The sequence below is a fragment of the Carassius auratus genome, chromosome 3 (assembly GCF_003368295.1).
Source record: "Carassius auratus strain Wakin chromosome 3, ASM336829v1, whole genome shotgun sequence".
Lineage (NCBI taxonomy): Eukaryota > Metazoa > Chordata > Actinopteri > Cypriniformes > Cyprinidae > Carassius > Carassius auratus.
In genome coordinates this window covers 29,489,062-29,505,641 of record NC_039245.1, presented here as the reverse complement: position 1 = coordinate 29,505,641, position 16,580 = coordinate 29,489,062, and the positions used below count along the sequence as shown (strand labels likewise).

At 37.6% G+C, this 16,580-nt stretch overlaps 1 protein-coding gene across 4 annotated transcripts; it reads left to right on the top strand.

Annotated features, from left to right (window-relative positions):
• The first annotated feature begins 226 nt into the window (after window positions 1–226).
• Window positions 227–16,273, top strand: LOC113053571 (sialoadhesin-like). 4 transcript variants are annotated; one of them, XM_026218708.1, is made up of 11 exons: window positions 227–469; window positions 1,143–1,178; window positions 3,891–4,151; window positions 5,046–5,318; window positions 5,389–5,520; window positions 5,921–6,094; window positions 6,174–6,473; window positions 13,416–13,685; window positions 13,759–13,872; window positions 14,266–14,310; window positions 14,411–16,273. In XM_026218708.1, the coding sequence occupies exons 1-10, from the start codon at window positions 439–441 to the stop codon at window positions 14,274–14,276; spliced, it is 1,602 nt and encodes a 533-aa protein (XP_026074493.1). In that variant the 5' UTR covers window positions 227–438; the 3' UTR covers window positions 14,277–14,310; window positions 14,411–16,273. The 4 variants fall into 4 exon arrangements, with proteins under 4 accessions (XP_026074493.1, XP_026074500.1, XP_026074484.1 ...); XM_026218715.1 differs by lacking the exons at window positions 14,266–14,310; window positions 14,411–16,273 and having other exon boundaries at window positions 6,192–6,473; window positions 13,759–13,904; XM_026218699.1 differs by lacking the exons at window positions 14,266–14,310; window positions 14,411–16,273 and having other exon boundaries at window positions 13,759–13,904.
• The last annotated feature ends 307 nt before the right edge of the window (window positions 16,274–16,580 follow it).

Genomic DNA, 16,580 nt, shown 5'->3' with positions numbered 1-16,580 from the left:
AGACCTAACAGGATATCTAAGTGCAAGACAAGTGTTGAAAGAAACAAAAAAATAAAATAAAATTATGACAGCTTTTTAGATGTCCTAGCTTCTTAGAAACGCACCTGAATGTTATAATTAGGCTCCTTAAATGGACATATATGTTGAATATGCATTATGATTGGATGAGATCAAAGCATCCGGATTTTATGAAGGCATAATGTTGAGTAGGGGTGTTGCCTCTTTTTCACACTCTGCAGCCAATATTTATCCCCTGCTCACCTTTCTTGAAAGAAAATAAATAATAACTAATACCGTTATTGAAATAGAGAATTGCCCCAGAATTTGGTATTTCAAACTGATGGTTTATTTGGGTTTTTAGTATGTCTATATAGGTTTCAGGAAGTCTTGAGGCTTTAAAACTCTGTGTCTTCAACCGTCTGTCATTATTCAGTCAGTATGGAGCTCAGTCAACTTACTCTTGTGCTCTGTGAGTATTTTCCTCTGGATATGTATGTAATTGTTATTATATTAAGAAGAATCTTAAGTGATTTATTGTTTGTGGATTTTTATTTTTTTTTTATTTTTTTTTTATGCTGCTCAGAGTTTCAAAGATGAGCTTAAGAATAAGTGGGCAGTTAGTGCTGTTTGTGAAATGTAGTCTGAGTTGTAGATCAGTGTGTTTTAGTTCAGGTTGGTGTTTTGTAGTGTGTGTATGTGTGTGTGTGTGTGTTTGAACCAGTTAAAATGTTTTGTTTAGCATAGAGTCTGATCTAAGTAGATATTCACCAGATACTTGACATTAAGTTTCAAGTATCTGGACATTAAGCATAGTGACATTAAGTTTGGTTTTATTCTTCTGCGTGTGATCAGACTGTTAGCTTCAAATAAATAAATAAAAATCTTAAAAATAGTTTAATGAGACATGCATATATGCATAAAATATAACATTAATTATTATGAATTATTATTATATGAATTATTCTTTATAATCAGCTCAATCATATTTAACAAAACCAGATCATGCGCTCAAGTTTGTTTGATAAACAAAGAAATAATAATCTTTATATAGTAATAAATATATTTTATAATATGGCTAATCTAAAATGCACATTATCAGCTCCATGGTAACAGTATAATGTTTATTTCACTTCACTTTTTAGTGCTGATTTCAAACATTAATTTCGGACACACTGAAGGTGAGTATATTTCATCATATTCACATTATGAGTGTACACTAATCTGAGAGGATTTTTTCTTTTTTTATTGAATTATTATATTGAAAAAAAAATTGCCTATTTTTTTTGATGAGTAAAGGGCATGGTGTAAATAAAGGTACATCACTGTGTTTGTGAACATCATGACACCTGCAGTTTACTGAACTATGAAGTTTCACAACACGTTTGCAATTAATCTTTGTTGCATCCTTATTATTTTTAAATATTTGTAAAAAAACGCTGCTGCCAGGATTCTGACTAGAACCAGAAAATCTGAGCATATCACCCCAGTCCTCAGCAGTGTTGTGGGTACTCTAATTACTTTTTTCCTGAAATGTGTAACTTAACGCGTTAGTTTCGTGTGTAAGTAATCAGTAACTTCGTTATTTTTTTAAAAAAAGTAATCCGTTATTTTAAGGAAAGGAAAATCCCGACTGCAGCCTGCTTTTTGTCAGACAGTAGTCCTAGGTCTACTGTGCCAACTGCGGATGTACAGTATCAGCGGAGCCGAAGCTCTGTGATCGTGAAGTCAATGGCTGTGATGCGTCTGTGCCCTGCGCCTGACCCTGTGTGCGCGTGTGTGGGTTTTTTTTTTTTTCGAACTCCCGGCAAGATAGCAGAGAGGACAGCGTTTGGTTTATGGAAGTACGCACATTATTTTCAATTTGTCAACGAAAAAGAAAAGAACATAACGGTAAAATGCACACTCTGCTTTGGTGAAAAGCTTCTGTCGCCAAAAATTCTACCTCAAATTTAACGCTACGTTTTAATCACTACTTTGAAGAGTAAATGTAAGAGGACTGTGTTAAAGCGAATTTAGGCTTGTGACTGTGAGTGACACTTTAATAATAATTAGTTCGCCTATTAAGCGATTTGTCATTTGCCTGTGTGGCAGTGAAGGATTTAATTCGGTTTATCATTTTTGTTTGACAGGCAGCTGTTAATTTCTGTTAGATCATTGGCTGGCTGGTTGTTCATCATTTCTAAATGGTTTTAATTTTTAAAAGCCTGTTTAAGGTTGTGTTTACAAGTAAGCATACTTGGTTACGTTAGGTGCGAATTTTGATTAATAATATGTTCTGTGATAATAAATAAATAAAACGCCATGTGGAATAGCCGATTGCTGACTGTCTTTCCTGTTATTGTTATCCTGCAGTGTTAATTTAGTCGGATGACTGACGTTATTCATTGTCGGAAGCCACGACTTCTAGGTGCATTTAAAGGGGCCGGGGGCTGTGTCTGTCATATGTGAGCCGCTGCAAACTGCTTTTAATTTTTGGTAACGCATGAGTACTCTAACGCGTTACTTTTATGAATAGGTAACGCTGTATCATAACTGATTACTTTTAATTGATGGTAACGTTGTAACCTAACTAACTACTTTCCAAAGTAACTATACCCAACACTGGTCCTCAGGTCCTATACACTGGCTTCCAGTTACATTTAGGATTGATTTTAAAGTACTTTTACTCTTATGTAAGTCACTAAATGACCTAGGACCAAAATATATGGCAGATATGCTCACTGAATATAAACATAACAGAGGACTCAGATAATTAGGATCGAGTCAGTTAGAAATGCCAAGGGTTCACACAAAACAAGGGGAGTCCGCCTGTAGTTACTATGCTGCCCGCAGTTGGAATCAGCTTCCAGAAGAGATCAGATGTGCTAAAACACTAGTCAGATTTAAATCTAGACTCAAAACCCATCTGTTTAGCTGTGCATTTATTGAATGAGCACTGTGCAATGTCCGAACTGATTGCACTATATTTTCACTGTTTTTTTTTTTATGTAAAATACCTTTCTAACTGTTTTAAATTCATTTTAAATAAGTAAATATTTTAATAATTATAAAAGTTTTAAAATTTCTTGTTTTATTCTTGTTATTTTTTTTTTTCATTATTATTTTACTTTCTTTAATGTAAAGCACTTTGAATTACCATTTTGTACGAAATGTGCTATATAAATAAACTTACCTTGCCTTGCCTTTAAAATGCTGATAGTTGAGATTGCTGGGATGTATACTTGGTTTTAATAAATAGAATGTTAACTATTCTTCACATTAACTACTGTTAATGTGAAGGAAAAAGCACAATAGAATTGTATTGGTTATTTTTTACAATATACTATAAATGATGTAACCTGTAACCTGGAAAATGTCAACATTAAGTGTAACTAGAACATTACATTAGCTTAGCTGAATAAAGCTTACAATTATTCATCTTATTCATTTATTGTATAATTCACTTTTATGGCATATTCATAAGGGGGTCGGTGCCTTGCTCAATGGCCTCAACATTGAGGGTGGAAAAGAGCACTGGTAATTCACTTCTGACAATTCTTACCAGACATGAGGATCGAACCATTAGGTCACAAATGATATTTTGTGTGTGTGTGTGTGTGTTTGTGAACTCATTTTTCCCCTGACATTGGACCTGCGAAGATCCATTGCCTCACAGGTACAAAAGGTTGTAGGTTTGAACCCTACCAAGGATGGTCTTTGCAACTTTTCTAACTCCATGCATTATACTCCTGAGTCTGAATGAATATTGACCTAACTTGTCTATGTAATTGCTTCTAGCAGCTGTATTTCTTACATTGTTTGTGAAATCAAGATGCGCTAACAATAGTGAGAGGATGAGACCTTTTGAAAAACTTTAACAACTCATGCTGATAATGATTTTATACTGACAGATTTTTCCAAACCAACTGTGACTGTTGAGCCACAGAGTTCAGTGTTCACTGGAGACTCGGTTACTCTGAGATGTGAACTGGGTCAAACTTTGGTTGGTTGGGAGTTTCTCTGGATAAAAGACACAAGAAGTGAATTGACTGAAGCTTCAACTAAAAAAATTGATTCAGTGAAAGTCTCTGATGGAGGAGAGTACAGGTGCAGAGCACGAAGAGTGGGACAATACACAAATTACAGTGAACCAGTAACTGTGACTATATATGGCAAGTATTTTTCCTTTTCTCTGAGTTCAACATTTGTCATCTGCCTCAACATGTAAAATCATCACATACTGATATCTTTACAAATCATTAGCTAATGATTCATTAAAGCAGACAGCACCGTACAGCCTTACATCATCTGTGGGCTTCCACTCGCGTACACAAAGTATCATAAAGGTGAATGACAGTCCTAATGCCAGCAGTTGATATTGCTGAAATTCAAAATACATGGAACTATTTGACTAGCCTAAATTTTGTCAACATCAGTAACAAAATCAGAATGCAGATTTCGGTGCCTAATTTCAGTGCCACTTAAATGCAATATGTGTGTAATTTAGTGATAAAGCCTATTTGATCATGTCAGATTGCACATCATTACAACACTTACCATATTATCACATATACAGTATACTGTATATCGCGCACCCCAGCCTCAAATTGAGTTGAAAATGAAATAACCCACATTTGTGTGCGCACTTGTTTGCACGTGAGCAAAGGTGTTTTAAAGAGTCTAACTTGCAGATTCCAGACCACTGATTTATCAAACCTGTTTGCTTGCAGTTAGTGTTCTTCTGACTATTTCATAGTTAGTAACGAATATGCTTTGGGGAAATGTATAAATGAGTAAAAGTATAAAGTATACATTTTAAAAGTATAAATTTTAATTTGAAAATGTAGTGGAGTAAAAGTAAAAATTGGCTGATATAATATTGGCATATAAAAAATGCTTGTACATAATCACCAAGATCGTGAAATAAATGTATTAGCCTTAGAGTAAGGGAAGTACAGCTCCGGAAATGAGATCATCCGAGAAGAATGTGAATGCTATGTATATTTATTTTACATTTTTTAAATGTTCTCCTATCATATTGTTGTTAATTTTTTGTCATTATACAGAAAGACCAAAAGCCAAATTGACCATTGAACCTGCTCAACATGTATTCAGAAGAGAAACGGTGACTCTCAGATGTGACACATATTCGGAAGGAATCACTAGCTGGCAGTACAGCTGGTATAAAAACGGTTCAGTCAGTGTTTTCAGTGAACTACAGGAACACACATTCAGTCCTGTTACTGAGTCTGATGCTGGTCAATACTTCTGTTATGGAGCAGAGAGAGGAGGATCACGCAGATCACAATACAGTGATGCTGTTACGCTGACAGTATCAGGTGAGTTTGAACATATCTTAATATACACACTCATTTGACATGTTATTAATAAGCTATTTCACAATTCCAGAACTCAGAGCAGTTTTAAGTGTTTCTCCACAAAAGTGGTTGACTGAAGGAGATCCAGTAACTCTGATCTGTGAGGTTAACAACTTTTCTGCAGACTGGACATTTACCTGGTACACTGTAACCATTTCATCTGGTGAGACGAATGTGCTTTATTTGTTAATATTATTAATACTTAATGTCAAAAATGTTATTTAATGTGACTCAGTCAACAGTATTACGTTGGGTTCATGAAGTGTCATTTAAGTGCCACAAGTCTTTAAAAGCAAACAAACAAAAGGTCAAGGGGGAAATTATCAAACAAGTTTCCCATCCTAAACGAATAGTTAGCCAACAATACTGTGTCTCACTGGTCTGCACAAATGGAGCAATATTTTGATAGAATCAGTATAATTTATTTTTCTGAAAAATTGACCTATTAATGGCTTGCATATAGTCATCTCTGCATATTACACTGGGTTAGGAGACCATATTTTAAGCTTATATTTAAAGGGATCAGGAAGATGTGTTTATGGTGATATTCTCACTTCATGCAGACTACAGCAGTCATAATTATCAGATGCTCTCAGACAGCAGCAGAGGAGCTGGAGGAAACTACACAGTCAGTTCTGCTGCTCTAAAACACACAGGAGTTTATGTGTGCAGAGCAGAGAGAATAAAACCAGCTTATTATACAACCTACAGCAACACACAGCCAGTATGGGTCACTGGTGAGTTCAAACAGAATCTTAAAATCTTGGATCAGATTAAGTAAAGAGAAATTTCATGCACAAATCTGAAACATTGTAGCTGTAACTTCTTCCTCAGGTTGTTCTCCTCGAGTCTCTCTGATCATCAGTCCCAGCAGAACTCAACACTTCACATCTGTCTCTCTCTCTCTGAGCTGTGAGGACCAGAGTAATTCTGAAAGATGGAGAGTGAGAAGATACACAGAGAGTTGGGGGCTGCAAGATTGTTCATCATCAGTGTGGGGATCACAGTCAGGATCTACCTGTACAATCAGATCCACCATCACATCAGACACTGGATTGTACTGGTGTCAGTCTGAATCTGGAGAGAACAGTCATCCTGTTAATATCACTGTACACTGTGAGTCTCTGTTTCTGTATTTATTCACTTTACTGGCAGTTTACAATCAATTCATAAAGCAAGTTGATAAAACACAATCAAGAAATATTAGATCAGGATTCTTCAACCATTTTGAATCCAAGGACCCACCGCTACAGGTCCATCAGGTCCATACATGTTCATCTCAATAAATTAGAATGCCATGGAAGTTCATTTATTAATTGCTCCAAAACTACCTGGTGAATAGGTGCAGTGAATTTGGTTTTCAAAAAACACAATGGACCAACACCAGCAGATGAAATTCCACCCCAAATATTCACAGACTGTGGAAACTTTACACTGGACTTCAAGAAACTTGGGCTGTGAGCTTCTCCACCCATCCTCCAGACTCTAGGACCTTGGTTTCCAAATGAAATACAAAACTTGCTCTCATCTGAAAAGAGGACTTTGGACCACTTAAGGGCAACAGTCCAGTTCTTATTCTCCTTAGCCCAGGTAAGACGCCTCTGACGTTGTCTGTGGTTGAGGAGCGTCTTTACACGAGTTACAAATTCCTCAACATGTCTGTGTGTGGTAGCTCTTGATGCCTTGACACCAGCCTCAGTCCATTCCTTGTGAAGTTCACTCAAATTCTTGAATCAATTTTGCTTGACAATCCTTCATAAGGCTGTGGTTCACTCATTTGGTTGTGCATTTTTTCCTTCCACACTTTTTCCTTCCACTCAACTTTCTGTTAACATGCTTGGATACAGCACTCTGTGAACAGCCAGCTTATTTGGCAAATAATATTTGTGGCTTATCCTCATTGTGAATGGTGTCAATGATTGTATTCTTGACAATTGTCCGATCAGCAGTCTTCCCCATGATTTTGTAGCCTAGTGAACCAAACTGAGAGACTTTTGAAGGCTCAGGAATTTTTGCAGGTGTTTTGAGTTGATTAGCTGATTGGCATGTCACCATTATTCTAATTTGTTGAGATGGTGGGTTTTTGTTAATTATGAGCCAAAATCATCAATTCAATTCAATTCAAGTTTATTTGTTTAGTGCTTTTTACAATTCAAATCGTTACAAAGCAACTTTACAGAAATTTATGTTTCTACAATATTTAGTTATAGCTTATAAGTGGTGATTGTCAGTTTGTGCACGTATGACAGGATTTGTAGTAAATTTTTTACAAGTCGTAGTCAGCCAGATGATGACCTAGAAGTGCATTTCAATAGTCCAGTCTAGAGGTCATGAATGCATGAACTAGCTTTTCTGCATCAGAAACAGACAACATGTTTCGTAGCTTGGCAATGTTTCTAAGATGGAAGAATGCAGCTTTTGTAACATGGGAAATATGATTTTCAAAAGAAAAGTTACTGTCTAATATAACACCCAGATTTTGACTCTAGAAGAAGTAACAGTACATCCGTCTAGTTGCAGATTGTAATCTACAAGATTCTGTGGAGTGTTTTTTGGTCCAATAATTAATATCTCTGTCTTATCCGAATTTAATTGGAGAAAATTATTGCTCATCCAATCTTTTACATTTTTAACACACTCTGTTAGCTTTGATCATTTAGAGGTTTCATCGGGTCTCGTTGAAATATAGAGCTGAGAATCATCAGCGTAACAGTGGAAGCTAATTACGTATTTTCTAATAATATTACCAAGGGGCAACATGTTTATTGAAAATATAAGGGGACCTAGGACGGATCATTGTGGCACTCCATATTTTACTGATGATAAATGCGATGACTCCCCATTTAAGTAAACAAAATGATAGTGATCGGACAGGTAGGATCTAAACCATCTTAGTGCCTGCCCTCGAATACCTGTATAGTTTTGTAATCGATCTATGAGTATGTTATGATCTATGGTGTCAAACGCAGCACTAAGATAAAGTAAAACTAGAAATGAGAATCAACCTTTATCTGACGCAAGAAGCAGGTCATTTTAAATTTTAAGTGCAGTTTCTGTGCTATGGTCGGGCCTGAAACCTGACTGAAATTCTTCATACAGATCATTTTTGTGCAGGAAGGTGCTCAATTGAGCAGACACAACTTTTTCAAAAAATTTTGACATAAATGGAAGATTTGAAATAGGCCTATAATTTTCCAGTTCACTAGGATCTAGTTTTGGTTTCTTAATAAGAGGCTTAAAGGTGCCATATACAAAAATTGAGGTAAAAATATCCATAACATGTCCTACACGCATCAAAAGAATGAGAAGAAATAAGGGCGATGATGTCATAAAAAAAATGTCAAGTTATAGTGCTGCGGAGATATCAACCTTCATTAGCATTACTAGCCCCGGCCCGACAGGTGTCGTACTACCAGTTTCGGCCATGGAAGGCGGTATGCGGGCAGCATAACCACCAGCCAACCTGCAATACACAAATAGCTTGCACGGCTTCTGGGCGTGCCTGAACCTGATGTCAATCATGTGAAAAGTACAGCCCAGTACTTCATTTCAGTTCAGGGAAGAGAGCGCCACCCGCTACAGGGAAACAACCGCGCTCGGAATCACAAATCAAATCCGATAAGAAAAGGAGCCGAACCAGAGTAAACATCGGCACTGCTTTTAATCGCTGGAGACAACTGATGGACCGGAAAGAAATGAGGTTCGACTCCGAACTTGCAACATTTCTTTTGGATTGGTAAGTTAGATGCTGTTAGTATTTCGCTAGAAGTTTGTTTTATATGTTTGTGTATTTGTTTTCAGGAAGTTATAACATAGAAATGTATCGAAGGCTGTTCGATAAACGTATTAATGTTAGCGATGGCTAACCGTAGCTGCGTTTGATAATTAGCTAGCTATAACTTAACGTTACCCATTTTATTATATCATAACTAACCTGCTCTGTCTAGTCTGTTGGTCTCCGTGTCCTCTTTGCTTCGTGGTTTTTCTGTGCGTGAAAAAATTGATGTGTGGCATGAAAGCGTGTGAAAAGAGTCAATTGCGTGTGTCTCACGGTGAATGCTTGAGAGTTGGCACATTAGTTCCCAAGCAGAATAAAGGACAGGTTGATTATTGCTGTTTAGCGTTTGTATTAATCTATGAAGTGTCCCTGTTTGCGTACAGGGACATAAAAAATAAATTAATAAGTGATACGTGGACCAAGGTGTCTGAGATTGTTCTTTTTAAGTAAAGGATCCTAATATTTCGTCCACAACAATATTTAATGAGGTTAACTTATAACTCCTTGTGGTTAGTCTGCACGAGATCAACAAGCTTGTTTGCTTTGCGGCCGCTTTAAATACAAAATAAGTATTTGATCTACGTTAGAGCGTCTGAGCGTTCACAAATCTTTCTGCAGCGTCGTGAGCAGAGCGACAAGAGCGATTTTTGATGCTCTAGATGCCGGCGGTGTGAACGCACAGTTAGGCTTCGGCTATGGCTGTAGTGTTGTTGTGAAAGTAGGGGCGGAGCATAGAGACTATGCCGTTTCTCGTTTGTTACTCTAGAGTAGACCAATTCACTTTATTGAGGCATACTGCCCCCATCTGGTATGGAATGTGGACTATGACTTGTTTTTTTTTTGCCAAACATTACAGATGGCACCCTTTAATAACCACCAGCTTGAATGGTTTTAAGACGTGACCTAAAGATAACGATGAGTTAATAATATTGAGAAGTGGTTCTTCGGCTACAGGTAACAACTCTTTCAGTAATTTAGTGGGTACAGGATCTAATAAACATGTTGTTGGTTTAGATACAGTGAAAAGTTTATTTAGCTCTTCCTGTCCTATATTTGTAAAGCACTGCAGTTTATTTTTGGGTGCGATGGATGAAACTGAAGTGTTAGACGCTGTAGAATCTACATTCGCATTGTATTTCTAATGTTATCTATTTTATCAGTGAAGAAATTCATAAAGTCATTACTATTTAACGTTGGTGGAATATTTAAATCAGCTGGCGTCTGGAAATTAGTTAATTTAGCCATTGTGCTAAATAAAAACCTTGGATTGTTTTGGTTATTTTCTATGAGTTTGTGGATATGCTCTGCCATAGCAGTTTTTAGAGCCTGTCTATAGCTGGACATACTGTTTTTCCATGCAATTCTAAAAACTTCCGAGTTAGTTTTTCTCCATTCGCATTCAAGACTACGAGTTACTTTCTTGAGAGAGCGAGTATTACTGTTATACCATGGCACAGTACGTTTTTCTCTAACCTTTTTCAATTTGATGGGTGCAACAGCTTCTAATGTATTAGAAAAAATAGTGCCCATGTTGTCAGTCATTTTGTATAATTCATGTATATTTTTGGGTACAAATAGCAGTTGAGATAGATCAGGCAGGTTATTTGCGAATCTGTCTTTGGTGACTGGAACAATAGTTCTGCCCAGACGGTAATGCTGAGACATATAGTTAATATCAGTGATATGCAGCATGCACGATACAAGGAAATTGTCTGTAATATCATCACATTGAGGTACGATATCTATAGCAGTAAGATCGATTCCATGCAATATAATTAAATCAAGTGAATGATTAAAACGATGAGTGGGCCCGGTGACATTTTGCTTGACTCCAAAAGAGTTTATTAGGTCAGTAAACACAAGTCCTAATGCATCATTTGTATTATCAATGTGAATATTAAAATCTCCCATGATTAGCGTCTGGTGGTCTGGGCAATCAGCGCTGATCGTGGCGGGGTTGTGCAGATCAAGAGCTGATTCTTCCCCACCTGTCACTCGTTCCCCCACTCCCTTATATGTCTCTGCTTTTTTGTCTGTGGTCGTGAGTAGATTGTTTTGTCTTTGCCCATCTTTTGCATGATTCTCAGTATCAGTCTCATCTTCTGTTCTTTTGTCAAAGGATCCGTAATTCAGAGATCCGGCAGCGCGAGTGGTCCGCACTGTGCTGGCCAGCTCGGAGATCTCTGTGTGCGCCAGAGCATTTCATTATTGTTTATGTTATTTTGTGTTTTGTGGTGAGAACAAAGATTCTCCTTTTCTTTACTCTGCATCTGAGTCCTCTGTCCAGTACGCACCCTGATATATACTGTACACAGTAGCCAGAGCAAGAGATACATTAGATTTATTTTGCATGTTTGACAGAGTAACATTGAGCAGAAGTATTTCGAATGAGTTAAACTTGTATCCCATTTTCTGGGTAACATTGAGAATATCACTGTATATTGTTGCAACACCTCTGCCACGACCAGTCTGACGGGGCTCATACTTATAACAGTAGTTTGTTGGAGTTTACTCATTTAGACCAAAATAATCATTTGGTTTTAGCCAGGTTTCAGTGAAGCCGAGTACATCAAAACTATTATCTGTGATCATTTCATTTACAATAACTGTTTTGGGTGTGAGTGATCTAATATTTATGAGCCCAAACTTTAAAGATTGTTTTTGTTCATTTACTTTACATGTTTCTGGTTTAATCACGATAAGATTTTTTCTAGATCCTACATTCAATTTATATTTTGACCTCACTATTCGGGGAACAGACACCGTCTTAATAGATTGTACAGCACAAGTACTTTTATCATTTAAGCGGGTGGAACAAAATTCATTATAATAGTTATTTGAGAATTGTCTTACTAGTCACATGGAGCGAAGTGTCCTGGAGATGTTGTCAGAGAGCAGCTCCACTCCGACTCTGCTGGGGTGCAAGCCATCAGCGCGAAACAGCCTAGGATGCTCCCAGAAAAGATTCCAGTTATTAACAAATAGCAGTTTCTGTTCTTTACACCGTGACAACAACCATTCATTTAAAGCAAAAAGTCTACTGAACTTTTCGTGTCCTCGTCGATACGTGGGCAGTGGTCCTGACACGATGATCGTCTCCGCGGGAGTCGTGCTGTGAACCGTCTCGATCAGGCTGCTGAAGTCCCTCTTCAGCGTCTCTGTCTGCTGCAGCATGTTTTCGTTAACCCCAGCGTGAAGCACGACCGCTCTGGGGCTCTCGTCGGCCTTCAGGATCGTGGGTATCTGCGCAAAAACATCAAGAACATGAGCACCAGGGAAACAATGAGTGTGCGCTTTACCTTCAGCTAACGTAGCACGGACGTGTCGGACGATGGAGTCTCCGATGATCACAGCGTCGCGTCCTGTCTCGCGGAGGGCAGCGAAGTGGTTCCGTGTGGAGATCTCGAAGAACGGAGGGGGAGAAGTCGTCACCCAGGGCCTGGCTCACGTCCTCCGCTGTGGATGCACCCAGGGTCCATGGTGTCCCAGCGCCGAGAGTGAAGGACATCTGGGAAGATCGCGTCCTGGGTGCATCGGGCCTGTGCAGAGAAACACATGTAGTAGACGAAGTGGGACTGTTAACAGAACGCTGTATACTTACCCCGGACTTGTGAGCGTCAGCCTGGGATGATTCCAGCGTGACTCTCGGCTCTCTCAGCTGGGCCTGCCTCACCTCCAGGTCGCACCCAATGCAGCTCGAACATGTCCTTGCCTGCAAAGAAAGGTAGACATTCATCTGCCATTAAAGCAAGTAACAGTGAGTACAGCAGTGGTAATGTGTGTGAATAGAGTATTAGCAATGTAAGCGCAGTTAGCAGCAACCACGCCGCTGATGCTAACGGTCTATAAGCTAATAGCGGACCCAGGAGCTCAAAATAAAACTAGTGATAACGAGGCGCTCTGATTGTTTTTGTTGTACAATAAAATAGAGGATATATTCACACGTTATATAAACGGAAATGATGGTGTATAAAATTTTTTTTTTAAGATAAAAATAGTCGATAAAAAGAATATAGTGATGGAGCTCAAACACAGTACAGGTGCCAACAACAAACAGGAAGTGACAATTTAAAGAACCTTAAGACTTAAACTACTTCAGTCTGTATTCATTGAATTTATTTATTACACACATTTCATAATTTGAGTTGAATTACTGAAATATTGATATCTTCCATGACATTCTAATTTCAGATGCACCTGTGTGTGTGTTTGTTATATATGTATATGTATATGTATATGTATATGTATATGTATGTGTGTTTGTTTGTTTTCTTTTCTAGTTTTTGTGATTCTGGAGAGTCCTGTTCATCCTTTGACTGAAGGAGATACTCTGACTCTACGCTGTTTATATCAACATTCAACTCTACAAAACCTCAGAGCTGATTTCTATAAAGATGGATCACTCATCCAGAATCAAACTACAGAGATGATCATCTCTACTGTCTCAAAGTCACATGAGGGTTTCTACTACTGCAAACACTCAGAGAGAGGAGAGTCACCCAAGAGCTGGATCTCAGTTAGAGGAGTCTCAAATGAATGCTGCTGTATATGTGAGCTGATTTATTTTTTATGCTCTCGTTCAGGTATAGTACATGATAAAGTGCTTGTGTGTCTGTGTTTCAGTGTCTCCTTCAGAATCTCAGATCTCGGTCCTCCACACACTCAGTTCTGTTCTGGCAGTTTGTCCATATCTGCTAGTAACAGTTGTGCTGATTTTCAAATGCTACAGAATGAGAGGTGAAACATCTGACTGATTTATTAGAAGATAATTATTATATTTCAATAATCATTATATTTAAACAAATGAGTCAGTATTATCATATAATATTATGTGGCTTACTTACTGAGGGTTTGTTCTTTGTAAAGTTGCTTCAGGAACAATGTGTTATTAATATTGCATTGGCTCTATCTCTTCATGTCTATCTTATTCCTAAAATACACAACTTCTCTCACTGACACATATTTTTTTTTTTTTTTTTTTCAGTAAATCTAGTTGAAATACGATAATAGTCCATGAAAACAATTAATGAAGACAGACAAAACATGCTTGGCAATAAGCAAATACTGAAAATGTCGTTTTGTGTGTGTGTGTGTGTGTGTGTGTGTGTGTGTGTTTTGTGTATTTAACAGGTACATCTTGAAGATGAAGAAGCTTTAGTGTAATCAGTTGTGACGGTGAGAAAATCATCTTCAGTTTTGATAATTACTGCATTTAAATGCAGAAATGAACTCCCTTTCTGATCGCTCCATGTGTGTGTGTGTGTGTCAAATACAGAAGTCACTCCTGATTCATGATGAATAACTTTTTGGCATCTCATGGTTGTCAAAGTCAACATGAACCAGAATTACCATCCCACTTGACCTCCATTGATTTCCTTCTCACTGGATTTTATCCATGATGAACTGACTGTTTTATGTGGTTAAACTTTAGAAAAGGCTAAGAACAAGGGTCTTTTTTTTTAATTTAATACTGACTTTAACCAGAAACATGCATGTTAAACTGTTTAACAAACCCACCTGAACAAACTAATCAAGGTCTTCAGGATTATTAGAAAGTTATAATGTCTGGCAAGTTTCATCAAAGATTAACAGATTTACACTGGGTTTAACCCATTTGGTTTTTGTTATTTTTGACCAATACAATATTGGTAATATGGATAAAACCCCTCTTCCCATTCCTGAACTACACTGAGCTTTAGCATCACAAGTACAGTACTCAACTTTTTTATTGTCTTTAATTAAAACAACAACATCCATTCAAACAATTCAAACAGGGAAGTGGGAGCAACAGAAATATCAATAATAATAAAAAAAGCTTCTGTTCATTCCTTTATATAGTCAAATTTTTTTGTAAGAAATATATTGCCATGCATTGATAATATTAGGTTTAGCCTTTTTTTCACTTGTGCTGTTGTACCTTCACAAGGAGGCTGTGGATCTAAAATGTTTTTGCGCAGACGTGAGTACTGTGGAGTAAACCATTTTTGTATTATTGTCTTCTTTGCCACTGGAAAACCATGAACATGGCATAAAAAAGACATAAACATGGATTAGACGTGTAATCAGTTTGTAGTTAAAAGGATAAAACAGAATTAATGTGTCCACAGTTTGACAACAATTGGACATTCCCAAAACATGTGGAGAAAAGTAGCTGATGATAGTGTTCTACTGTAATATTAAAACACATTATAACCACATAAACATAACATGATTTGTAAGCAAATGTATTTTTATTGTATTTGTTTTTAATAAAGAAAAGTCGCCTTTTCTTAAAAAAAAACATATCTGGAGCTGATACTTTGTTAAAACTTGCAGTGTCACCGTAAGAGCCAAAGAATAATTACTTCTCACTATAATGAATCGGGATTTACTGTCAAAATGTCTAGTCATGGCCAAATGTTTTGGCAGTGACAAATTTTGAAATTTGTTTGCTTCAGTCAATCTTCATAACCTCTGTAATTCACCATGGCAAGCTGGAAATTAGTTTCTAGGCCAAATCCTGACTGATGGCCATAAAGTTCTCTGAATCGATCACAATTTGTTGGCTTCTGCTTGTCCACCCGCCTTTTGAGGACTGACCACAGGTTCTTTATGGGATTGAGATCAGGGGAGTTGCCTGGCAACGGATCTAAAATTTCAATGTAGTTATCTTTGAGCCACTTCTTTATCACTCTTGTTTTTTGACATGGAGCTCCTTTAAGCTGGAAAATGTACAAATCATCACCAAACTGCTTTTGGATCATTAGAAGTCATCGCTCTTGTAGAAAGTTTTGATACCATTCTTTATTTATGGCAGTGTTTTTGGGTAGAATTATGAGATCCCACTCCCTTAGTTTTAAAAGCAACTGTGCAACTCATCAAGTTTTACTTCTGTTCTTTTACTTTAGTTTCTTTTTTTTTTTCGTTGAGAGTTTTGTGTTCTGAGTTATGTTCTAATGAGTGTGACCTTGAGTGCTCATTCAAATTCAACCAGCCCGCACAACTCCACATCGTCAGCCAACACCCAACCACGGGCTTCCCAAGACGTCACTTCAGCGACTACTGAACTTCCAGCCAATCAGCAACATCGGGAAACTCCCTTTCAATGACATCAAACGGAACCCCCTTTTCACAGGAGATACAAGTAACACCTCCACCTAATTAAAGGGGGGGGGGGGTGAAATGCTCGTTTTCACTCAATATCTTGTTAATCTTGAGTACCTATAGAGTAGTACTGCATCCTTCATAACTCCAAAAAGTCTTTAGTTTTATTATATTCATAAGAGAAAGATAGTCTGTACCAATTTTTCCCGGAAAAACACGAGCGCCTAGAGGCGTGACGTGTGGGCGGAGCTAAAGAATCACGAGCGCCAGTAGGATTTTGTGTTGAGCGCGTCTGGAAGCTGTGACACAGATCCAGAGGCTGAAATTTAGCAAGAGCAGCATCAGCAAAGCCTTTTCTATGT

Excerpts from the sequence above, each read along its gene's own strand:
- LOC113053571 (XM_026218699.1), top strand. The coding sequence starts at position 439 with ATGGAGCTCAGTCAACTTACTCTTGTGCTCT. Across the intron at positions 470-1,142 it reads TCAACTTACTCTTGTGCTCT|TGCTGATTTCAAACATTAAT; the intron begins GTGAGTATTTTC and ends TTCACTTTTTAG. Across the intron at positions 6,095-6,173 it reads ACAGCCAGTATGGGTCACTG|CTGTAACTTCTTCCTCAGGT; the intron begins GTGAGTTCAAAC and ends GAAACATTGTAG.